Source organism: Hipposideros armiger, unplaced genomic scaffold, assembly GCF_001890085.2.
Source record: "Hipposideros armiger isolate ML-2016 unplaced genomic scaffold, ASM189008v1 scaffold_976, whole genome shotgun sequence".
NCBI classification, from domain to species: Eukaryota; Metazoa; Chordata; class Mammalia; order Chiroptera; family Hipposideridae; genus Hipposideros; species Hipposideros armiger.
This window is the reverse complement of record NW_017732326.1, coordinates 525759-552224: the sequence shown is the minus strand read 5'-3', so window position 1 is coordinate 552224 and position 26466 is coordinate 525759. Positions and strand designations below refer to the sequence as shown.

At 39.8% G+C, this 26466-nt stretch overlaps 1 protein-coding gene across 5 annotated transcripts in view; it reads right to left on the bottom strand.

The window, feature by feature from the left end:
• Positions 1 to 1708: 1708 nt before the first annotated feature.
• The window catches only part of AMPH (amphiphysin), a 245355-nt gene continuing 220597 nt past the window's right edge, over positions 1709 to 26466 (bottom strand). For 3 of the 5 annotated variants that reach the window (XM_019631032.1, XM_019631036.1, XM_019631034.1), the window contains 4 exons: positions 21966 to 22091; positions 6393 to 6602; positions 4343 to 4597; positions 1709 to 1954 (listed from right to left, as the gene is read on the bottom strand). In XM_019631032.1, coding sequence (XP_019486577.1) covers positions 1724 to 1954; positions 4343 to 4597; positions 6393 to 6602; positions 21966 to 22091 — 822 coding nt within the window. In that variant the 3' untranslated portion in view covers positions 1709 to 1723. The remainder of the gene's footprint in view (positions 1955 to 4342; positions 4598 to 6392; positions 6603 to 21965; positions 22092 to 26466) is intronic. The other 2 variants (XM_019631033.1, XM_019631035.1) reach the window with 2 other exon arrangements.

Here is a 26466-nt window from a genome sequence, read left to right as displayed (position 1 = left end):
AGAAAGAAAGAAATACTGAACAAAAGAGAACAGTCTTAGATATCAAAGAGTCCAATGAATCTATAATTGGAGACAGAGGAAAAAGAGGAGAAAGAGAAAAATAATTAAGAAATAATAGCCGGAAGTCATTCAAATGCAGTAAAAAACATCAAATATGAGTCTAAGGAGCTTGGCAAACCTCAAGCATGAAACCTGAAAAAAACAAGACCTAAGCACATTATAACTGAAATGATGACAACCAAAGATACAGAGAAATTCTTAGAATCAGTCAGGGAAAAAAATCACAGTGTACAGTGTGTTTATATCAGAAATTAGTTGTCATATAAACAGTGGAGACTGGAAAACAGTGGAACAACATTTTTAAAGAAGGGGAAGGAAAAAGTCAGCTCAGAATTCTTTCTCTTGGGAAAATATATTTAAAAATGAAGATGAATAAAATTTTCAGATAAACGAAAGCTGAGAGGAGTTATTGCCAGCAGATCAGCACTATAAGAATTGGTAAAGGCGTTTTCCTCTTAATTTCTTCAAAACATAACTTATGACTCATGTAAAAAAATGTTAGTTCATATTTCATAATATGTTTTGTAGGTTTATAAAATATTTTATATATTTTATAAGTTTAGAAAGGGTGTTTGAGATAACCAGACACTTTTGCCTGACATTGGTAATTTATGCTTTGGAATTTTTTACTTGAGTAGTTCAAGGGTTTTGTTTTTTTAAACAATTTTATTCATCTCTTCAAAGAACTAACATTTGGTTTTATTAATTTTTTCTATTGTGTGTCTTTTTATTGTATCCACTGTTTAATTCATTTTTATTACTTCCTTCCATGTACTTTGGATTTAATTTGATCTCTTTTTATCTTCTTGAAAACGTAGAAATTTATGATCATGATGAAATATTTTTTAACTCACACTGTCCTTTCTTTGACCCATGGATTATTTAGAAATGTATTTTTTAAATTTTTAAATATTTGGAGCTTTTACAGATATGGTATTATTATTATTTCTAATTTAATTTTATTGTGGTAGAGACTCCTTTGTTTGTTCAGCACTTGATCTATCTTGGTAAGAGAGAGAATAAAACATGTGACATCTAAGCCTTCACCTCAAAAGTAGTGACTTTACTATTTGGGGGAAGGTTTCATGAATCTCTTTGAGAGTGTTATTAAATTATTGCTCTTTTCTCCAAAAAAAAACAAAACATGTTAATACGTACATTTACACATTTTGCATGACATATCAGGGGGTCATATTCTTATGAACAAGAGCAAAATGCAGTTCTGAGCTCAGAGGTGATTTTTTTTTCCAGAGGTGATTTCTTTTTAAGAGTCTTTAAAAATTGAGGTATAATTTAAATACTGTGCAATACAAAGACTGTTAAGTGTAGTTTGCAGTGAGTTTTGACAAAGCCATACATATGTGAAACCCACACCCCTATCAAGATATAAAACATTTGCAACCCCCAGACCTTCCCTCATGTTCTTTCCTGGTCAGTCTCCAAACTCCCAGAGGCAATTATTTTGAGGGGGAATTTTTAGTGCACATGGATAGTGTCTGCATTTCCTGAAGGCTGGTGTTTCAGAGACCACATCACTAGAGAGCAGGTACATAATAAGAAATGGTCATCTATTTGTATTAAAAATATATATATATATAATAGCATCTCAAAAGAGGTATCCTATAAAAACCTACAATTTGTGATGTGCTGTGGTCAGAAGCCCTTAATCCCTTTTCAGAGCTGCCCTCCAGCATCTCAGAAAATGAAAACGTCTCCAGGAAGTCACTGTGTCCAACTGATCCTCAGCACAAAGCAAATGCAGCCTGCACCACATTCCAACCTCAGCCTTTACCTGGTCTGCTTCCGAATCCGAGGGAACCACCAACACCACATCACCCCTTTGTAAGGTAAGTTCATCAGCATTTGCTGCCTCAAAATCGTGAAGTGCTTCCACCTTCAGGAAAAAAGAAAACAGAGGTAATATCGAAGTCTCCCAGGCAGCCGGATCAGCAGGCACTCTTAGGAGCATCTCCAGCTGGAGGAAAGGATGAAGATATGCATCACCCCTCTGAAGACTAAAAGGAAATCCTGTTCTGTTGACTTCAAACAGCGGATTCTGGGGCCCTTCGAATGTATATTTAGGAATGCAATATCTTCTGCTAGAGCTGAGATATTGTACATTAATTAGATTTTAATTCATCACATTTTTGTCAGAGATTTGCATTGTAGTATCACAGATGCTTTCTTATTGTTTTCTAACCTGAACTAAAAATGCCTAGTGGGACATTCCTCTAATGGCAGCTTCTGTGGAATAATAAATAATTGGAAAAACCATCACTTGCATGTTATAATGGAATCACTATTTAATTAAACCCTGTGTTCAGTCTCTTTGTAAATAAACTTCCTTCTTTCCCTATCCTACCTTTTAAACATGCTCATGTTTCTTTTATTTCCCTTGAAAGATTTTAAAATTTGATTATAGAGAATTTTTTAAAAAGCAGAAAGAATAGTAAAATGAACCCCATCACGTAGCTTGAATAACTATCTATACTCACACCCAAGTTTATTTCCCCATGTACATCCCTCCAACCCCACCTGTGAGATTAAACAATCAGCTTTTAAAATGTGTTTCTTGCATGTAGAATCATAAAATGTCAGAGCTGGAAACGATCACCTCCTCCCAAAATTCATTTTCCTGATGAGAAAACTGAAGCCCGGAGAGTGAGGTCACTGCAGCCAGTGAGGGGAGTCGGGGTGGGGGCCCGGTCAGGCCTGGTCTTGAGTGGCACACTGTGTCCCCCATCTCTTGTACTCTAATGACAACAAAACGCAGCAGGACACATGCCCACACTGGCCACATGTTTAATCTTTTTCTCCACATACCGTATTTGCCGGCGTATAAGACGACTAGGCGTATAAGACGACCCCCTAACATTTCCACTCAAAATACAGAGTTTGTTATATACTCGCCGTATAAGACTACCCCCTCTTCCGCACACCTTCCACACACCAAATAAAAGGTAAAACAATATCAGATTTGATTTCAACATTTTAATTTATATTCAAATGCTTATGACATGCAGGAAAACTGTCACAAGGCTGTATGTAATCAAACATATACATAAAACAGTGCAAGTTTATTACCGGTAAACATACCGGTAATTCACTAAAGAAAACACATTCTATAGACTGGTACCGTAGATTTTGCGAGTGTGGTAAAATCGCATAACAGCAAAATCGCATAACAGCCGAGCATACACCCAGCAGCGCTGCTGATGCCTGAACGGTATGTGGAATGAAGTGGGCGGGCATCGGGAGGCCACTATGGCATGGGGCAAGCACTATGGGCAGTCTATCTGAAGTGTACCTGGCGTATAAGACGACCCCCCACTTGGAGGCATATTTTTCAGCGCCAAAAAATCGTCTTATATGCCGGCAAATACGGTAATTCTTTCACATGTCCATTATACCCATGCTATCCCCCAGTGAGGTAGCGACGTAGTGGTTACTTTTTAATGAGTAGAGAGAAAGAAAAAAATAATGACTATTACTATTCCGTTTCATCCTACCCACCCCCCCCCCCCCCCACACACACACACAAACAAAAGAAAACTTAACACTTTTTAAAAGGAAAAGAGCTGAATTTTGAAATGTAAAATCAAATTATGGAACTTAAAATTCCCAACAGTATTCTGTTAGGGGGGATTAGTTGCCTTTAACACTTGGTGTAAACCTGTGTTTTTAGGTGTTTACTGGTGTTTCTGTAAGGACCCTTTGGTTTATGAAGTCTCTAAGTAGCCACTGATGGCCTCTCTGAGCAAAACCTTTTGCCCAGGAATTTGGGCCTTTTTTTCTTCCTTTTTATACAAGCCCGTTAAACATATTTATTCACTTACTTTAAAGTATGTATTGGCTCCCTACTCTGCCCCACACTGTAACAAGGTGTCGGGTTGAGGGATGATTTGTACTTCCTGCCCTCCGGAGGTGTATAATCCAGCAAGGAGCAGATGAGGCTGGAGACCCCCACACGGCTCTGTGGAAAGCGCTGGAGAAAATCCTGGTGGAAGCCATGAACCCACTCACTACCAAGGGGCATATTGTTTAGTTATCCTTTGCTAAAGTATGGAAAGGCATCACTGTAGTTCTTGCTTGTCTGGTAGCATGGGAATCCTACCATGTTATAACGTGATGCTGAGATGGAGAGGAAAGCAGTACAGAGAAAGAGTCTGTAATGCAAAAAGTAAAAATGAAAATCGGAAAACCAAAGGTTCAAAAAAAAAGGGCCTCCAAGCAAAGGAAAGACAAATGGCCACCAGATTTTAAAAATTAAAAATGTTAAGACCTTGTAGAGAAAGCCGGGAGGCACTTCCAGAGAGGCCTCACTTGTGGACGGAGCAGAGGGCGCCGGCTGGGGGTCCTCGGTGGTCTGCTCGGTGGTCTTCTGCTCAGTGGCTGGCTCTGCCGTCTCACTGGTGGGGCCCGGAAGAGCGGCGTCTTTGGTTGCCTCCTTGGACTCTGCACCTGCGGCTGTTTCGTGTTCTCCCTCACCTTCGTTGTTGGAGGCGGGCTCTATGACGACAGAAGGGATGGCCTTCTCCTGGAGGAAGAAAAGTGTGGTGGTGCTGGACACATGTGGGAGACAAGACGTCTGCATCCTCCCAATCACACCCTCCTTGGCTCCCACTTTCCCCACCTCCCTCATTCAACTAAATGCCTGCCATTCCCCAAGCCCGGCTCAGGCTAGCCGGCCCTTGGGTTTTCTGCCTTGTAGGAATTGTTTCCTATCTCTCCTGAGACAGACAATCTTAGTGGAGTTAATTTCTGGATCCTTGAACAATCATCCAGTTTGGTAACAGTGAGGCTTCTGGGTAAAGTGGGAAGCGAGACAGAAGACTGCAGGGAGGCAGGGCGAGTCGTGGAGTGTGGAGGAGGGGGTCCCGAAAGGGAATGATTTAGTATTCCAAGGATGGCCTCCTTTTTGCAGTGCTCCATCCTTGTCCCACTGAATGTTAACACTCACTTGAAGCTGACATTTAACCTCCTGTGATTGCTTTTCTGTCAGAGTCCCACGGGAAGAGTATGAGAGTATATTGTTGGTAAAGGTGGGGCTCATGTTTGTTTGGTGACAGTCTCCCTGTCATTGCTGATTATCACTGGAGCCACACTACGGTCACAGTTTAAGAACCAGAATTCCCACCAAGCACTCCAAGTACTCTCTTGTCTGGGAAAGCAGAACCAAAGGATCTAGAGCTCCCCTTTATATTTTAACAAAGATGAACAAGGAGGGGAGTTTCAATTCTATAATGGGGAGTCCAGAGATGTTTATTGTTTTTCAGATCAAGTTCTATATTCCCTCAGAGAACAGTGGACATAAGCACTTGCACTCTTCAATTTGGAGAAATTAATAAACTCTTTCAGTAAGTTTAGCAATATATCCAAAAGCACTCCTGGCACCGTGACAAGAAAATGTCACAAAAAATAGAATGTATTTTTTTTCTCCAAATACCAATACAACAATACAACCTGTGTTTTTCTAATGGGATGAAAGGGATAATTCATTTTCAAACTTTAAGTACCCCTGGATAAATTTCTGGAAATTGATTATGAGTAAAATAATCAGAACAATGGGAAGCAGAACATTATGCCCCCTGTTCACTGTTTCCGTCTAGGACAGAACCAAACACGGGGTTTAGAAGAGCTGTCCTTCCGTTAGCAGCTGAGTTCGAGGTTCCCACGGTCATGGAACGGATGGATGTATTGCTTTGGAACGAATGCTTCTGGGAAGATGTGAAGACTGAGCAAAGTCCAACTTCATGTGTGCATTTAATGACCCATTTTCCCTTTGAAGGAAAACAGGGATGGGCTTTGGTGAAAGGAGCCTAAGTTGGGGTGAATGGGGGCACTCTAATAATAATAACCACAAAAGAGGAAGCATGGTAATATAACTACTAATAATCGCATTTCTAGCACGTGTCTAGCTAGCGCGGGGCTAAGCAGTGTATGGCTATTTTCTCACTTAGTCCACACAACACCCTATTATTCTATCACATTCCCTTTCGCCTCCCTCTATTTTCATCCTTTTCATTGTCTGTGTCTCATTTCTTTGCTCCATCACTACTTTATGCATAGTTTATTTTTCTTCCACTTGTGCATAAGCCAGTCTGCTGTAGCACCGGGGGCTTGTGTGGGGGGCCCCACAATGCTGACATTGAGAGAATGCAGCCACCACTCTTTCTGAGAATCTAATTTCTCTCTTTTTTTTGTTTCTTGGTGGAGCAGGATGCCACAAAATGGCTACAAACCTCTTCTGTGTCCAGAAGAGTTACTGCCGTTACCCAATAGCCTCCAACGGGCGCCTCTCCCTAGAACCTCCACTTCACCAGGACACTCACCTGACGTGCTGCTGCTTCTGTTCCTTCTGGTTGAGATCTGTCACCGTCTACGACCTCTGTGGCTGCAGTATCGATCTTGGGCCCCTCTAAACCTACTTCTTCTACAGTAGGAAGAGCTGCCTTCTCAGTCTCTGCTTCCTCCACTGGGCTCCCCTCCTCTGCAGACACCAAGGTCTCAACAGTCACATCAGCATCACTGCCAGGCATGATCTGGAAACCAGAAACCAAACAGTCTGTATCCCCATGGGCCTCAGTAAGATTCAGACTCAGGCCTTTCACTTCTGTCACCTCTGCTGAGGTGCACAGGGTTGAAAGCTTTCTTTGTAATATACAGAGGCCCAGGATTCAAGTACAGCAGTCTGTCACCTGTTCACCAAAACTCTGACTTTTCTTCTTCCTGGGCTCCCAATAATGCTACATTCCTCACCTTTCCTTGCAGTTAGGTGTAGCAAATGGAATTTGAATGGAAGTAACATCTGCCATTCCTGAGACATTGCTTTCAAGGTGTAGGTGGTCCCCTCCACAAGCTAGTTCTATTTTTGTTGCCTGAAAGCCGATGATAGCAAAGTCCTAGAGGACACCTGTGTCACAAAATTGAAGGGGCCCGGCCCCAATACCTGGGTCATGAGATAAAACTACATAAGAAAAGCCTCCTCACCATGCATGCAAAGTCAGAATTTAGAAAAATTGCACTTTAGTATAAACTTTAAAATCTTCATGGGGAAGGTCCCAGAAGCTATATCACATTCATGGGAAAAAGAAAAAAATAGGGAATTTTCTCATGAGCCTTTTTTGAGAACAAAGAGGAAATCATTTTTATTATCAAATATACATTATAATAAAAAATCAAATCAGATTTTGGGTCCTTTACTGGGAGCAGTGAAATAGAAGAAAAAAGGAAAATTTTGTTTCTAAGGTTGGACATAGTCACGAAAGAGCCTTACGTAGTATTTAAAACGTGCAATAATACAATGAAAAAAATACAATCAGAAATATTAGTTTTGAACTAATTGGTTATGGAGACCAAGTTTTTAACACGACTCTAAGCTTAGCAGACCTGCTTTGAGAGATTCAAATCAGGAAGACTGGAAGATGGAGAGTTGTTGGAATGATCTTTATAATATACCAGGACACATATTTCAAAAACTAATCCTGCTGTCTGATGTAATTATCATCAGACATTTCTTTCCTTTATCGAATAAATTTTACCCAGTTTGTCCTATTAAGTTAGGAAAGTCCTAATGTTGCAAATATTAACTATCAAACTGAGAACATGTTAAAGGGAGAGTGCTGCAGAGTGGGCATCAGAAAGGGAGCTAGAAAATATAAACCACACACCCACAGCTCATAGCAAGATACTTATAAAAATCTTACTCAAATTTACAGGTCATAGGTTAAGTAAAAATAACCTGTTGCAGAATACATTTTCATACATCATAAGATTTTACTTTGGGGATGAAAAATAATGTTAACAGCCATACTATTTGTTTTATGGCCAAGAATTACTCATATTCTTAGAAATTTACTTCCCTTTCTTATGAGAATCTCTTATTATGAGAATTTGGCTCTCCAATGTGTGCAATGATTCAAAATACAGTCACTAGCCATGACGTAGCATTTATTTCTTTTTTTCTACCCTGTCATTAAAGTACCTGGATTCAGAAAAGTTATCCTTTTATCTGAATTAGGACATACTTATTTAAAGTGAATTATAAATGTTGGTAATATTGAGGTAGGGTAACAGATATATGGGAGCTTACATTTTGGTGAATGACTGGAAATTTCAATAAGAAAGTTTATTTAAAAATTTAATAGAACAGCACCTCTTGTTTTAAATAAACACTGAGCTTTTTATGGATGTTCCTGTTGCTGTTGTCAAGAGAGTATTAGTAAGAACATAAACTAGGAGGGTATCTTAATCCCTAGAACAGTGAACAGAGCTTGTAGCTTTATAGTTGGAGAAATAAAGATGCTTTCTCCAGGACCCTAAGGACCTAGGAAAATTTCTTCCACATCAGAAACTATACATAAAGACAATGTGCATACACTGGACTGATGGACTAAAATGTAGAAAGCAAGCTTTCTCATAGTTCTAAGTTATTTATGATTTCCATCTGTCTGGAAAATTACATCTACAAAGTGAACTGGTTTCAAAGACTTCAAACCAGACAGAGTCTATATACACGCAGACAGTAAGCAGAACAAACAGAGCAGTGAATACCACCGCATGGGTGTACACACACACACACACACACACACACACACACACACACACACACACTGCTACAGATCAAAAAAGCAGCCATTATGTGATTTGAAAGGCCTCTCTTCCAAGTGATTATACATAAATCCTTCCAAGCACATACCACTAGTAATTGGACTTTACTCTCCACTGAATTGATATAGCTCCAGAAGATAATATATTTCTGTGAAGCACTGATGGTATTCTCAAAGGTAATTTTTAAAACTCTCTCCATACAAATACAATTTCAATAATGAGTCCATGATATATCTCTAGTGCACTATATACCTATCAATTTTATTGTATCAAATTTTACTATCGCAAGATATACATGTTATCATCATTCCTCTGCTAAATGATTGAAACAGGCATCATTGGCTGAAACTAATTTAAACCTGACAGCATGGCTGCTGTGATGCCGGCCACCAGCAGGTGGCGGCCAAGTGCTCCGTCTGTGCGAGTCCTGACTTTCCCGGACCTCGCAGGAGCAAATCGCAGGTCAGCAAGTCAGCGATTTACACACACACACAACACACACACACACACACACACACACACACACACACACACACACACACACACGGGCACGTGGAAAATTGTTGATAAGAATGATGGCAAATAAAAATCACCAAAATATTGAAATTAACAGTGCTGACAGGGTGCCAAAGAAACCGGCGCTGACCATAGAGAGGGAAAGGCAAACAATTTTAATGACCTCTTGGAGAAGTGAAGAAATTAACATTCCTCCATCCTTCTCTGAGTCCATTAGTAGTGAATCCCTATTTATCTAGCCAAACTCAACACTGATTTTACAGAGCCCAAGGACATTACAGAGAGGACTGTCCACTGCCTAAATTTCCTCATATTGTTTTCTGCCTCTGGCATTTGCTCTTCATAATCAGGGGTTATCATTCTCCCTTTATGTCTGGAATCTGTTCCACCACGTTCTGCTCTTACCAAAGTATTTCCACTGCATATTTACTGACTGCGATAACAGGACAACATAAACATACAAGGAAATACAGGGATCCATTTGCTCAGATTAGGTGTTAGCTCGAGATAAAATCAAGGAAAGGCTGAAAAGGTTACTATTGATGGGATTATCCCTCTTATTACTTGTATGCATTCCAATTTGTTAGCTATTTGTAAATTTGAAAAGAAAAACATTTTTGAGACTCTTCTTGCTACTCTAGATGTTACACCTGCGAGGAAAAAGCATAATGATTAATGACTGATATTTATATTTGGCTTTTTTTTTTAAGTGTTATCCAGGAAGACCAGAGAACTGAAACTACTGAAAGTATTTCAAGCCTTTGCTATTCAATGTTATTAATTTTTTCACTTCACTCCAAATCTTGAGAGATACACCATTATCTTATCTTCTGCCAAAACTGTAGTGGCCAAATACATTGACAGTGGAAAACATCTAATGCAACAAAAACCAAAAAAATTTCTCTCTGCCCTCGGGCACATGGTGTTTATTAGGGTGCACAAGGCCCACGACGCACAAGCATCCTACTGTTGCCAATTTTCACAAAGAAATCACAAGGATTAGCCTGGGGCCCTCTTTGAGATGGTGAGCAGCTCTCACTTTATCACTTTGTTACTGAAAAAAAAAACAAAGAAAAACCCAAGTTCGGCTGATTGCCAGACAAAAGCCAATACTCAAGAGACAAGTATTGGGTGAAAGGAAAGGTTGCTTTATTCAGGAATCCGGCAGCCCAGGATGATGGTGGACTAATAATGTCCAAAGACCATCTCCGGAGTTCCGGACCAAGCAGAAGAGTTTTAAAGAGAAGGAAGGGGAGGGTAAGTTCCAGGGAACTGAAAAGCCTGTTTCTTTGGTCACAGATGACACTTTTCCGCATCAGACTCCTGGGCACCAGCACCTGGTGGCAGCTACCTTGGAGACATTCTCTCCTTCAGCAAAACAAACTCATAAATTCTCAAGACCCTGAAGTTATCTCCTGCTTGACAAAGAAACAGTACATTAAAAACACAAAATTATAGTGAGGACAGAAGGAGTTGAGCAAGAATAGCAGTTAACATGTGAACAAAGGACTAAATTCAACTAAATTATTTAATTCTAGCTGTCAAAATACTGGGGTAATAAAATTACAAGGGGGCTCAGCTACAATTTTATCCTATGGATCTTACTGCTTTCATATCATCTGTTTCAACAGTCTCCTTGGTGGAAAGCAATAGGGTTATGGCATTCATATCAGAGTCCTTTCAAACGCCTAACTGGTTAGCAAAATTTTCTGGAAGTGGAAAAACATTAATGCAATTCAACAACAGCCTCAGCATCCTGCAAAGCAAGTAAACACAATGGGGCAAAAGAAACTAGTCAGTCCCTCCAGAGGACTGTGCCGTGAAAGCAAGTCAACAAGGACTGAGACCCCAGCCAAGTAAGAGTCATGACTGGCTGCAGAAGAATTTGTAATTTCCGGGATTTGTGTAATTCATTGCCTTGTTTTACTTATTGTTTGCTTTCTTGGTAATTTTAGCTTTGGACAATGCCTGCAAAGCAGCTTGCCACTCGTGTAACTGATATGGACGCGGACAACTGTCAAGAGTCTCTAGTATGAAATTCCACACTTATCTATGAGACAGGTTATTTTAACTGAAAATAGGTCATCTTTTTTCTGATTGAAAAATAGTGGATACCATGGGCTTAAAAATAACAAAAGAAATAACTAATGGTAACATTTTGAAGTATTTATTTTTATTCATTTTCTATGCATACAGGGGCTTTGTCTATTTTACAATACATGGATCATGTTTCTCAGAAAAATTCTATCAATGGCTGTATAATACTCCATTTCCTTTTCTATTTAATTTATTTAACAGTTCTTTTATCGTTGAACACTAGTTGGTTTCCACTTCTTAAATGTTATAAACATGTGAGAAAGATCTTGGTTTGTAACCATATTTACATTTTTGAAAGTTATACATTTAAATAATTTAAATATTAAAAACTGCTTTATTTATGATGTCCTATTTATGGGCATTTTGGGGGTTTTGCCCAATATTTTCTTGGACAAAAGTCAACACAGAGGAAAAAAAAATTTTTACAGTGCACATCCAAGTACCCACTACCAAGGAGCTCCAAGTGACATGTCACCAACATTTGCTTTATCACTTCTTCCTAACTGTCCACACCGATTTTGATTCATTTTCCAGTCAATCACAGTATATCTTCAAAAAATGTTTTTCAGGAATTCTACAGGGATGTTGTAGAACTTATTTACATGTTTGGTGATGTCTTTCTGCTGCTTTCATACCTGAGGGACTACTTCAGCAGGGGTGGGGGGTGGGGGGGAGAGAGAATTACTACAATGTGCTGCTTTTCGCGCTTCAAAATCTGTATGTGTTCTAACAGCACTGACTTTTAGTATTGGGAGGACAAGTCTGAGGCCTGCCTGATTATTGTTCGTTTGTAGTACATTCCACTCCCCGATCCCACCCACCCAACTGAGATGCTTGCAGAGAACTTTTTTTGTACGCTTTGATTTAAAACATTTAAAAGAATAAATTTAGATTCTAGTCTCTCATGAATTTTGCCTTTTGTTAGTGATTTCTTATGACCTGCATGCAGGAATTCCTTTAACTAGGAAAACTTCAGCAGGAGCACATTTTCTTCTATTACAGCATGTTTTGAGGCAGTGTAAGTAGCCCAGAAAATTGGCAACTCCTCCAGGATACAAGGAGACACGCTGCACTAGTTCTACAAGTAACAAGGGACTGTATCCAGCACCTGCAGCTGGAAAAGAATAAGAACAAGTTTCATTCAGGTCGGCTAATCCCTATGACTGGAACCTGACCCTAAACTGATTTTAATATTATAATCTCATTTACATTGTGGTTACTATGATTGCCATCATGCATCTGACGCCATGACAGTTCCGGAGGAGCTAAATAAGGAAGAAATAGCAGGAAATGGAGGGTCCCATCCAGGGGAGGAGATGAATGAACCATTGTCAATGGGATCTCACCAATTCCTGCCCCCTCCCCAGGAGGTATACATAACTCCTGATCCAGACATCTTCCCCCACAACTCGCTCTCTAAGTTCATCTGCACTTCCCTCTCAAGTGTGTACTTTTGTTTCAAAAAACTACCTGTGCTTTCCTGCATCTGTCTCACTCTTGAATTCTTTCTTGCATGGACTCAAGAACCTGGTCACTGCTGCTCCGGGTTGAGCCCTGTCTTGGACATCCCCGTGAGTCCCCGGTGACACTTCTACTCCATTCTTTACAGCCTCTTCCTTAGGAGTAGTAATTATCCAGGAGTTCTGTTCTCAGTCTCGGGCGCCCACGTCTACCGGCTCTGCTTGTGCCTTTCCTCTGTGATGGGAGAACTACTCCAATTTGTCCTCATATCATGAAATCAATTCTCTAAACTGTTGCTTCTGGTCTTTACCATTCTAAAGCAAATTTTAATTCTAATATTATGTTTCTTCCACTTAAAATCGTTTTTCACATCATCGAGCCTCCTTTTCACGCGCCTCATAAGCAACTCTCTTTCTATGTCAATGTGGTTGACGTATCTCAACTTTCATTCCTTGTTTCATATATCAAGGCCATCTTGAATTTTGCTGACAACAAAAGGAAGGCAGTTTTCAAATTTTTCCTTTGTACTTTTGGTAATTTTTGTTGTTGTTCTCTAAAGAAAATTTTAACTCCGTATCTATTATGCAATCCTTTCCTTCTATTGTATTGCTCTCTCTATAGGCCCGATGCTTTTCTAAAAATGTGTTTTATTTATTTAGTTATCTAATATTACATCAAATATCTCTAGGCCTGATATTTACAGTGGACACGGAAACATCTTCTTTGTTCCCTTTTATTCTCCATTTGTGGACTTTCACATGTCTTTTTCAGAACAGGAGCTGGGGAGGAGTCAGTGTCTACACACAACCATCTGTCTTGAAATACACGTGGCAAAGGACATACTGGTGTGAGAGTGGCAGCAAGCCCAAAGTGACCTAGAGACTTCAGGAAGATGCTCCCACATTCAGGGGGGGATAGATACCAGGTGTCTTCTACCTAAGGTGGGGATGGGGGAAAATCTCACATACTTTTCCCTACCAGGCTCAGTTATTATGTTTTAAGGATCTTTTTGTGCCTTGGTTTGTGGAAAATTCTCCTGGGCTTGTCTAATATATCTAGACTACAGAACTATTAAAGCTTTGACTTTCTTTGTATATTTAGGTGTAAAGAGCATTAAAATGAAAAAAAAAACTGGTAATAGTGAATGATATATATTTTTTTGTGATTTATTCTTTAATGTTTCCAGTTTTCTCAGACAATCTTCAGTTATGTGCTCCTAGGATTCATTTCATTTTCATTACAATAGTCCTGGGGTAAGTGACACAAATGATAAGTAAAGAATGTAAGATACACCTATTTTAAATTTTAGCCAAGTGCTGCTCTTCCGTGGCTAAAGGATACAGACTCAGAGAGTATCCACTTCTTGACATTCGCTCTAGGCAGAGGCCCTAAAGATCACTAAATTCTAGGCTTACCAATTTACCCCAAACATGGACAGTAATAATTCCGATCCACGGGCTGGCTTCTGCTTAATGGTTTCATATATGCACATTCTATAGCCTGTGAGGGAAACTAACATTTACTGCGAATCTACAACTTTCCAGACACTATCCCAAGCATTTGACATTCTGGCACATTATTCGCCCAACAATCTTATTAGGTATTATTCCCACATGCTAGCCAAGTCAACTAATACTTAGAGTTGAAGTAACTCATGCAGTCAGTAAACCAGAATGGGAACAGTCTGTCTCGCTGTAAATTCTGTGTTTTCACACACCAACCTGCTTCCAAGAAGACAAGGTACCTTCTGAAATCAGGAAGTTCCACAGTGATCCTACAACCTGGAGCTCCCCACAGACTCTCTGCTTCCTACTGACAACTCCCAACAAGGAAAGTTTGATGAAGAACGCACGTGTGTTCTCATAAACAGCCAGTGGATTCACGTATGCTCTTGAATGCTGCTCTTTAAAATGAGTCTCATAGATTCTATTAAAATATTTATTTATTCATATACATGTAGTATCTAGGCACCTAAGCAAACATCATAATTCCTTCATAATTAATAGCATATTACATGATAAAAAGATATTGGGAAAAGATTGGTTAAATAAAATTTCACGACATTATTTTTGCTATGAGACCTGCAGATTTCATTGTTTAGAAAGACATGTACAGAATGGGAAAGTGGAGAAGACAAGCACCCGATCTTCTCCTGTATAATCCACTGCACTACAGTTGCGTACATCGGAGAACACTCAGGAATTTGGCACTTGGACATATACAGCTATGTTTGCAAGTTAGAGATTAATGATCCCAAAGCTGGAAGGACCACAGGCTCATGTAACCCAATGCTCTCATTGCACACGTGCGGGAATATGCAGGAGTAGCAGCAGCACTGGGGACAGAGCCGGAGGTCACTGTTTTAGTTCTCGCTCTTCCATTCATTAGCGCTGGAGCTGGAGTGACACCCTGAATGCCCTGGGAAGTAGCAAAGGGAGATACATATCACAGTGGGAATCCTGGCTACAGGCCACCCTGGTCTTTTCATGCCCCTCCTGTATTTTGGATCCAACTTGAGGTCGTGATTCATCTGAAGATCCCAGCATTTATATAAAATTACAGCGTTTTCTTCAGGATCTATTTGAAAGACAAGCTCAAGAGGCAGCTAGGGTCATTCTGACCTCCAGAAAAGATTCCCGTACTAAAAAGCAGGCTGGTGGCTAGTCCTCCTCTTCACACAAACTACATTTCAAACACTGCAGGCTGCGATTTTCCTTCAGCACGAGTGCAGGGGTGAGCTCTCCCAGGCAACACGGGGAATCCGCTGGTGTGCCTTTCACAGGTGGCACCTGATATTAAAAACTACATTAGACATACCTATGCTCTTCTTTTCTAAGAAATTTAGTGTTTTTTTCCCCCTGACCTTTATCTCAATCGTATTTTTCAATCTCCTTTCCTCGTATTGCCTGCAGCCCTGTCACAAACACTCAGCAGCAAGATCCCAGTGCAGCTCAGCTGCTGGCAGCCATGTTGCCATGGAAACATCGGTCAAAACTAGCTCCATACGTACTTCAAAAATTAAGATCTTCTGCAGAAATGTCAAAGCTAATGAATTTTTGGTTAATATGGCCTTTAAGGTCATGGCAGAATATTTAATAATGATACATATTAAAACATTCAAGTTTTAATTAGAGATTTGCAAAGCATATGGGAGAAGTAGATAGGAAAAGTGGATTTATCTTTTGAAGCAAAGGTAAATATTGTGTATTGCACTCTCAAGAGATGGGGACATAAGCAAGTGCTAGTTTCTGAAGTAGCTGTAAAGGACAGCCTCAATGGGGGTTGCAAATAGTTTGTTAAAGAGGTTGGTTAAGGAAAATACCTTTATGGCTCAGTAAACACTTACTTTGCCTGGCTAAATTCTGATTTGAATGATATCTAAAGAATTTGCTGCCACTGGTCAAATTGCCTTCTTATGAATGGACCCAAGCTCCGTTGGACAGAAGGCAGAGGCGGGGCTGCCAGACACACCCAGAGTTTATACCAAAAAAATGGTGATCTGTAAATCACTTAAATGTCATTGTGTTCTGTTGGCAAAACTTCTAACCCTGACCCTGCCAAGGACCACAGCCTGGGATCCGGCCAGATGGCAGCATAGGGCCTGAATCTTGAGGAAGGGTAGGCAGCTGACAGTCCCACTGGAAGGTCCAACTGCCACCCCCCTGATTTTACAGCCCTGAATAGTGCATGGCATGGCATTGGGAAGTAAAACCAACTCCATGACGATCTGTCACCCCAACTGCCCAGCAAATAGAAGCTGGAAAAGAAGCCATAAACCAAGGGTGCTCTCATTGCCACAAATGACTTGGAAATTCTTAAAGTTTTAGGTTAATAAGCTATAGATTTTTAAGAGCAGGAAGAGAACAGAGTGTATCAGGCATGACTCTCTTACAGGGCAGATAAGAAAACTGGCAGAGAAGGGGAAATTAAGGAAGGAAAATTCTGTATCGATGGGCCCAGTATGCAAGCCTCTAGAAGAGAGGACGTCTTAGAAAGGACAAAGAATTCTGATGGGACACAGCTTATTTAGGAACTAACAGGAAATTTGTGTTGATGGGGACCTAAATTAGATGGATTCCTTTACCATTTCAGACATGAGGCAAAATTGAAAATGAGGTTATCTTCCATATCTGTTGCCTTCTCCTTCTCAGAATACAGACTTCACTGACTTTTGCTTATCCCATTTTCTATGATGATGATAACAATAATGATACAATCAAATTATCACTGACTGAGGACCCTCAATCTGCCAGGTGCTGCACAAGTGACACGCATTGTTTCGAAGACCTCACAGGAAGCTTTGAAAAAAATTAGTATTAACCCTATTTTACATTTGAGGCAATTGGGGCTCAGAGGTCACAGAGCTACTGTGCAGCATAATGAGAAAGCTGGCACTGCTTTGATCATAATAAGCACCTTACTTTTCCTAAATATAAAAACCAAATTATCCAAATGGAAACAAAGAGAAAGAAAATGACCTGTCTAAATATTTGTATTTTAAGAGATACGACTACAGTCTCTTTCAGGACCCCTAGATTATAGTGTCAATCAATCAGCTGTGCTGGACACCATGGAACAAAAAAGAAACAGTGCCATTTGCTTCGCCCAAGGGGCAATGAACAGGTAAGTAGTTGCTAATAGAAATGCAGTCAAATTCAGAGAAAATAACCATTTCTGTGATTTTTTTTTCCCTGAGAAAGGTAAAAAGTTACATCCATCTCAAAGGCCCTTTATAAATATGTACATATTTAATTTAAAGCATGATTTAATGTGAGCACTTCGAATTTGGAGACAACTCTATGATAATTAAGGGCAGACAAGAAACCAAGCTCTTCTAGCTGCCTCTGACATATTGGGAGCTCACATCTAGAAGCACAGTAGAAACCAAGCTCTCATGTTTACTCTGCACAAGGAGAATACTCAAATGCTGTTCCCCGTGCACATGACCGACACAGAAGGATGTTCCGACCACTGTGCAATGTCTGCCTCCTCCATCATCAGTCTGTGCAAACTATTGCAGCAGGAGGCATACTGACTTACTGCTTCACCATATCCCTCAGATCCAGAACAGAGCCTGACATCTAGAGAGGACTCAAATGTATTTGTCAACTGAATGAAGAAAACTAACACATACATTCTATTCAAGCAGATAGAACTATTTTTAGCAAGATGAAGGCATATACTGTAGCCTGACATACATAATGTTTGTTGGTTTAAATTGGTCTTGACAAGTCAACTTAACATTTGGACAAACTGTAAAAAACAAAACACAGTAAAACCAAAAGTTATCCCCAAAATAATGGGTCAATGTTTCATCTTCCAAGATTTTCCAACAATTCTAAAAACATCTTACCTCAGTCTTCTCCCCAATTATTTTATTTACTTTTTGAAACTATGCTAATCCCAAATTAGAGTGCATTATTTATTTAAAAATAATAGGGAAAAAAGTCATTGGTCCAGTTCATATCATTTGAGCAAAATAAAGGAGCTGACAGAAATCTAGAGAGAATTGGAAGAGGACTCTGCAAGAAAATGAAATAAATGTGGGTAAAAATTATGTTTATCTGTTTTTAAAACTAATTCTCTGATATATACCGGAAATAAATACTGCTCTTTTTTTCTAAGAAAATTTTCATTATTTGTATAATGTGAAAACAGCTGGAGAAGTAGCAAGTGTTGATTTTTAAACTGCATTCTGCAGACATACTGGTAAAATGTGATTTTGTAGGAAAAACTAAAGAAAATCCTAGCTATGTGGGGAATAAAACAAAAAACAAAAATCTATTAATTAAACCTTTCTTGAAAGCCCCAGATTACTTTAACCACTGATAAAATTTTCAGTGTTTGAAATTACATGTGCCTCTTTTTTTTTTTTTAAACAAAACCACCATAAACTTCACCTCATATAAAATGCTCTGTCAAGACTCAAAGTAAAAACTGTGTGGTGACATTTCAGCAGCAAAAAGGATGACCTCAAAAGGTCATGTCAATCCAATCCTGACTGATGACAGTCACAGCCAGGCTGTTAATTAATGTTCAGGACATAATGTTGATTTTTTTTCTTTACAACTAAATATCACACATCTAGCTAGCAACAGAAGAGTCTTTTCTTTAGAAACAAAATAGCCCTAATATTATTTTAGATTATTATGACCAAAAGAGAGAAACTATGAATCTACATTAGAGGACAAAAACACTTTCTATGTGATGTTATTTTCTTAAGTAGAAGGGAGAACATGGAGGAAGAAATAACTTCATCCAAATATGTCAATTTTAAAAACACAGAAGGTAATCAGTCGTAATGAGCATTAGGCAAACTGTACTGTTGTAAGTGGCCCTCTTCTACTATTATTTTTCAGTCCATATGAGGATGGAGAAATGAGCTTCTTGAACTTATTCTCCTCAGAGATGGTGGCTCACATGGTGAGCTCTGTACCTGCTCTTCTCATATCACCTCTGGGCCTCAGCAGGTGCCTGAACCCTTCATGAGACTCTCCACGTTGCCTTGTAATTCACAAGGAGTCTAATTTTTTTATTCTCTAAAATTCACTTATAAGCTTTAGAAAAGATTTTTAAGAATGAAGAATTCTTCCAAATACCTCCTTACTCAACATTACGGAAGCTGGTTTTAGTGATGGTTGATGCTTGTACCATAAAGTTTATCAAATATTTTTAATATTACTCTTGGTTAAAAAGATTGTAAATCTTTCATAAATTTTTGTATAATAGTAGGAATGATATAATAGGTACTTGATAATTGGTAGCTACTAATATTGTTTATTGGAAAACCAACGAACTTGGATTCTGAAAAAACAAAAACCTACTTCTCTAAGTTTCTTAAAATAAGAATGGGTGTGAGAGGTATGTAGCCATGGTCTTCTGAGAGGGGATCATGGAGAATCAACATTTGAGCCTGGATTTAACATGTTAGTTTGTTTAATTCACATCTCCAGTCTACTGCACAGCATCAAATACCCTTGCTCAAAACCATTGGCATTATGGCACTAAGTCCCACACTGAATAGTCTGGGGCATGGAATCAATGAGGTTTAATGCACTGGTGGGGATGAAGTCTGGGCTGCTATTCAAAACAGAAACCTGACAAGGAGTTTTCAGAACTAAAGCAATTTCTAAATTAATAGCTAAACCTAATCAATATCTTTTTGACTCCCCGGCATCATCCATGTGCTTTTTAAAATCAATTCTCCTCTTAATTATACCAATAGTAAAAAATTCAGCTGTATTTTTCCCTTCCTGTGTTACTGAAATAATCTTAATGTTAAGTTGGGTGAACAGATCACAATCTGCCACCAGATGAAAATGCCCCATCTGCGCTGAGTTACTGAGATCCCCAGAGCAGTCAGAGTGACAGTTTGGAAGAAAAAGCCTGGAGCATGGGGCCTCAGCACTCCCCAGCATAAAGTCCGGACAAGCAGTGCTTCCAGGAAGGACTCAATCTAGCAGAACCTATTTCTTGTTTCCCCTACAGGACTTGGGCCAACTCTATATCTTTAAACGGAAAATAAGATCATTTTTCTTGAGTCATTCTTAATTTGTATTTTCCATCACTATTCTGCCCTATTATTTATCTTTCGACTCTATTAATGAACTATAGATTTGACATACGACCTACTCTTTTCCCAGTCAAATAACCTAGCACACCAAGAGAAAGAAATATAACTTTTTTTTCTCTAGTTATCTTACCTAGGCAGTGTAAATTCGGGGAATAGGGAAACTGGTTTTCCTCTTTGTACAGATTCTTTGAAGGCTGTAGTAAATAGTATCCTGATTGAAATTCTTTGGAGACATTTTAACTGCATTTCATAAATAAACTTTTCACTCTCCATGGGTATTCTGAATTACATTTTCCTTGGTACAACTTTATGCTTTCACAAGTGTTAAGCTATCCAGTTCAACATGATGCATATAATACTCATTCCCGTTTGTGATGTCTTGTATATAGGGCTACATGGAACAGGGCAGGAGCAGATTCCCAGGCAGACAGATGGGTCTCCACCCTTGCACAAAATACACCCTCTTATTAAAAGAGCCAGACACCTGATTTTGAGCGAATGGTTGTATACACAGGAATACTTATATATTCATGGATTTGTAAAATGGGATTTCAATCCCTCATCAGGCCATAGCCAACCTACAAAACTAATACTGGAAGAAATATGTAGACACAACCAACAAAGTTATCATCTGCAGGTGGGTCTCTAATTAAAGGCACACCCTTAGGTAGAGCATCACATTAACAGCTTTGATTATTTGTGAATTCTACAGCCCATCTACCATGAATAGGAGAGTATCCGAGAGAATCAAGGCACCCTTTGTAGATAAGCAAGTCTGTGGCTACATGATAGTTTTCTTTGTATCATAAAATCAGGTCTCTGGATATCTTCTTTAATCAACAAACAGCCCACCTAAAAAGGAGGATTTATTATATGTAAATTGTACTTCAATAAATATGATTTTTAATTAAAAATAGTCACGGGATATAAAGTAGAGCATAGAGAGAGAATATAATTACTGTGATAACTATGTATGGTGTTAGGTGGGTACTAGACTTATCAGGAGGATCACTTCATAAAGTGTATAAATGTGGAATCACTATGCAATACACTTGAAACTAATATTGTCAACTGTAATTGAAAAATAAATTTAAAAAAGGGTTATACCATATTTGCCGGCGTATAAGACGATTTTTTGGCCCTGAAAAATATGCCTCCAAGTGGGGGGTCGTCTTATACGCCAGGTACACTTCAGATAGACTGCCCATAGTGCTTGCCCCGTGCCATAGTGGCCTCCCGATGCCCGCCCACTTCATTCCACATACCGTTCAGGCATCAGCAGCGCTGCTGGGTGTATGCTCGGCTGTTATGCGATTTTGCTGTTATGCGATTTTACCATACTCGCAAAATCGCACACAGCCGACCATATAACAAACTCTGTATTTTGAGTGGAAATGCTAGGGGGTCATCTTATACGCCGAGTCGTCTTATACACCGGCAAATACGGTATTTTATAAGAGAAAGAAAACTAGAGAGACTGGAGTTGCACTGTCAAAGGAACAAAGGCTATTTGAACCAGGGGAGCCATGGCAGGTGTAGAGGTGATTTGGCCCAAGTGAAGCATGGATGAGAAGGGAGAAATGGGATCATGAGATAAGCATGGCTGTGGCAGGGGGGCAGGTGGTAGGTGAGAGGGGGTGGCACTCACCACTGCCTCCTCCACTGGTTCCTCAGCCCGGGTGTCCAATCCAGCGTCCAGCCCAACAGCAGGTGTTACAGTGGCAGGTGGCTCCTCTGCTTTCGGCTCTGCGGGTGGAGCCTGTTCAGATTCAGCCTTTGATTATTTGTTTTGAGGGTTAGAGGAAAAAGATTCAACGTATGAATAGAGCATTATAGAATATTGGACAATTAAGATCTTCATCATCCTACAGGCAACTAGCTTCATTAAATCTGTGCAGGAAAAAATCCCCAAATGTGCCATTATGGGCTTTTACAGAACTGGCAAGTCTAGGACTGGACTATAAGCTTTTCTTTTACCATCATCAAGAACTGTCATTTCCCTTGAAATTAGGCCAAGACTTACCATTTTGGCTAGGGGAGGGGAGGGGAGGGAAGGGACAGGAGAAAAAAGGAAAGAAGGGAGGGAGAGAGGGAGGAAGGAAGGAACAAGAAGGGAGAGAATGAAAGGAAGGAAGGAAGGAAGGAAGGAAGGAAGGAAGGAAGGAAGGAAGGAAGGAAGGAAGATATTGGGAGCCAATTGAGGACAGTTGGGGATACTGAGGCTGTGGCAAACTGCTACATGCCTCTATGCAGGACCCTATGCCTAGGGGAGCGGCTGGGTAAGACAGTCTGCTTAGTAAGTGCATACGCAAAGCTCAGACACCCCCAAGAGAGAAAAAATGCTCCAAGACTTTCCACCACGGATTTGTTACAGTTTCTATCCCGGCCCTAGTTCCTGGTTTCTGTATGCCTACACCCAAAGCCCCCTGCTAGAATCCCCTACACAAAGAGGAACTTATTGCCTGCATAACCAGAGCCTTTCCAATAAACGATGTCTTAGTCTGTTACCAGCAGGCTGAGGCCCTCCTGCTCCCAGCTTTTGTCTCTGTTTTCTTCGTTTCCCGTTTCCCACCCAATCCTCTCAGGTACCCTTTTGGTGAGCTCCTGGCTAACCAGCCAGGGGCGTTCAGTTGAGCGAGTCAGCTCTCGACAATTGGCGCCCGGAACAGGGACCTGAGTCTGGATTGTGAAGTAGGTTGCAAACAGCAAGCGGGCGTGAGGAAACGCCCTTCAGGGACGGTGCACCGATACCAGCGGACCCATCCGGTTGCTTAAGGAATGAAGGGAGCAGAAGGCTACAAACAGGGGAACTAAGGTGGCCGTCTCCTCGTTTTGTAAGGAAGAGTTAGGAGTAAAACTCGAGACAGTGTAAATAAAAAAAAAAACAAGGAAAAAAAGTTTTGTAAATATATCATCAAGATAGTTTGGTATGTGAGTTAAAATTGGCCACTCCACTCACCTGATAATCAAAGTAATTGGGGAAACTAACAAACCTTTGTGTAAAAGAGTGTGAATGCGTGATTCCTTGTGGCTCCACAGTTTTGACTACGGAGTCTGAGTGGGCTCCAACCTGCGTTTCCATAATTTGTCATATGGCATAATGGCAACTGGGCTTTTGTCTCCGGACATTTGTTCACCTGACTGGGGGCTTACACCGGTGGGCCTTTGCTAAGCCAAACTCAGTCCCGTGAGGGGTGCGGCCAGGCGAGCATCTGAGTGACTTCTGAATGAATGTTTTGCTTTCTCTTTTAAAATTTTAGAAATAAGAAAGTATGGAACAAACAGAGTCAAAGAGTCATGCACTTTATCTACAATTGTTTAAAATAGTGCTTGCAGAAAATAATAGTTTAGCCTGAATGCAACTTCTGGAGGATTTCCTTGGCTGGCTTTGTGCCCGGTACCCCAACTCTAAAGAAGACATGCTAGATTTAGAGACGTGGGATTGGGTTAGGGCACATCTGCGAGCGTGCCAGGTGCAGGGAAATGAAACAGTATCAGAGGAGTTACTTTCACATTGGGAACAGATACAGGACGGTCTTGCCCATGAGGCCTCTGAGTCTGAGGGAGCCTCAAACTCACGGAAAGAGCAGCCTTAGACTGTTAGAGAACAGCTGAGGGAGAGGCTTCCTTCTTTTGAAGGACTAGAAAGACCCAAAATAGAATCTCTGCGGCAGCCTAGTGCTGAACTAGAGGGGTCTTTTCAGAAGGAGGAAAATCCAGCTCCACGGAATGACAACGTGGCTCATGCCACAAGTCGTTCCTGGCGAGGGTTTTCTTCACCACCGCGGCCACTGCCGCCAGCACGGAGGCAGCAGTCTGCCTCACGACCGCCTGATGAGCATGTCTCAGGCGCCAGAAGCCGAGTCTCTGAGGTTTCCTGGCCTTCAGAGGATCAGCCTTATGGCCTGACATTAGCATTTAGAACTATAGGTGATAAGTTAATGGAGAGTGTTCAGGGCTGCCAGGGCACTCCCCCGCCATTGAGAAAGGCACTCTTGATTCAGAGGTCTGGGAAAGGGTTACAAGGCAGCTCAGAAAAAGACAGGAGCTCCAGGAGCCCGGGAAGCCTCCGAGCGAAGTACTTTCACTTTGGGAACTGGTACGCGACGGCCTCACTGTCAGCTCAGAGGCTCCGTGCCACCCAGAGAAACAGGAAGAAAAGGAAAAAGGGCCCCTTGAATAGCTCTTTGGCAGCCACACTTCCTCCTCTGTATTCAGCAACTTAACAAAAATAAGTCTTAAAAGATTTCTGTAACTCTCAATAACTTTCAAGGTCTTACAGATATCCTCAAATGTGAACATAGGGCTCCTACAGCCTCCTCTTAAGGCTGAGGTAACTAAAGAGAAGAAAAGAGGCACTTTTAAACCCAGGTGGCAGCCCCCCCCCCTCCTTATCACAGCCTCCTGAAGCTATAAGGACAACTATAAGATCTTAGGTCCTCTCTACAATTGTTAATAATTCTGTGTGTGTGTGTATATATATATATATATATATATATATATATATATATATATAGTCTCTAAGGTCTATACTTGTTATGTTTTATACGTATTATAATATTTTTGCCTCTGGATGGTATTATCAATTTATAATATTTGATTAGCTAAAAATAAAAGATTAAACACTTTATTAAGATAATAAAAATCAACTCAACTACTTCTCAGGCTCACATAATTTAAATAAATAAATACATTTAACTAAGGCTGATTTCTTAGTTTTACCAAGTTATATTAAATAATAAAAATTATTAAATATTTTAATAGGTATTTCAAAATAACAAAATACTGAAAAATAATTATTAAATAGGTCTAAATTTGTCTATTTCTGGCTTCTTATCACACAGACATTAAGGGATAAATTAAGATCTATTAATATATCATATATTACATTACAAAAGCCTATGCTTTTCCAGGTTATAAAAAATATTCCTCCCAGACCAAGTTCCAATAAAAGAAAAACCCAAACAGCAAAAAGGGAGGTTGCTGCTCTTGTGGGCAGACAGCCCGGCATCGCCAAGTAATGGGGGCTCCGACAACTTCACTTTAAATTTAGTAACAAAAAATACAAATTAAAACGGGCCATCTTAAATTTTTTAATAAATATTTCAAATTCCTAGGAGATATTAATGGGATAAAAGTTTTTAAAAACCACCCAGTATCTTAATATTAAGTAATTTTCAATATAAGGGTAAATATCAATTTTAGGTATGTTTATGTATAAGGTTAAGCACAATTAATATTAGGTAAGATAAGGGTAAATATAAGTATAAGATTAAGTATAATTAATCTTAGGTAATAAGGATAGGTAGACACATAAAAATTAATTTTAGGTATTTTTAGGTATAAGTTTAGGTATAAAAATAAGGTCAAGTACTTGATTTTAGGTATTTTTAATTATAAGGTTAAGTTTAATTAACTTTAGGTACTGTTAAGTATAAGTTCGTCAATTTTAAGGTTCATGAACTTAATTTAACTGTAGGTATTTTTAAGTATAAGTAAGGTTAATTAACTTGAGGTGTGCTTAAGAATAAGTATAGTCAACTGTAAGTATTTCTTTTACTTTGGAGGTTAGTCACACATTATACGGAGTAGTCTCGATGTTGGTGAGGGGGACGACTTTCGTTCTTGCAGACCAACTCCACAAAATTATTCTGAGCATCATGGACATTCAAAATTTCTTACTCCAAGGCCAGCCGAGTGGCTCAGTTGGTTAAGAGCTCGCTCAAGAGTTTGAGCTCTGAGCAACAGCGGTTCGATTGCCGGCCGAGCTGAGCTGCCAGCAGGTGGCAGGATGGCTCAGCTTAAAAAAAAAAAAAATGAAGGTTTTCAAAATTTCTTACTCCAAAATTCACCAATATATTTAATCATTTGCTTATATTCAATCATAGAGACTTGGCTATGGTAACATAAAACATGTACCCGTCTATCCCTAACATTTCAATTAATAAAACAAAAAGGGGGGACTATAGATACTCCTTGGGTACCAAGGATACCAACCTTAACTAAATTCATTTTTCAAATTTTGAAGTTTCAGGTTTTTGCAGTTTTTGGGTTTTTTTTAAGATTTTTATTGGGGAACTGGGGGATGGAAACAGCGCTGGGGAATTGGGGGAAGGGGAACAGACAAGTTGCTCTCCTTTGTTCTTCAG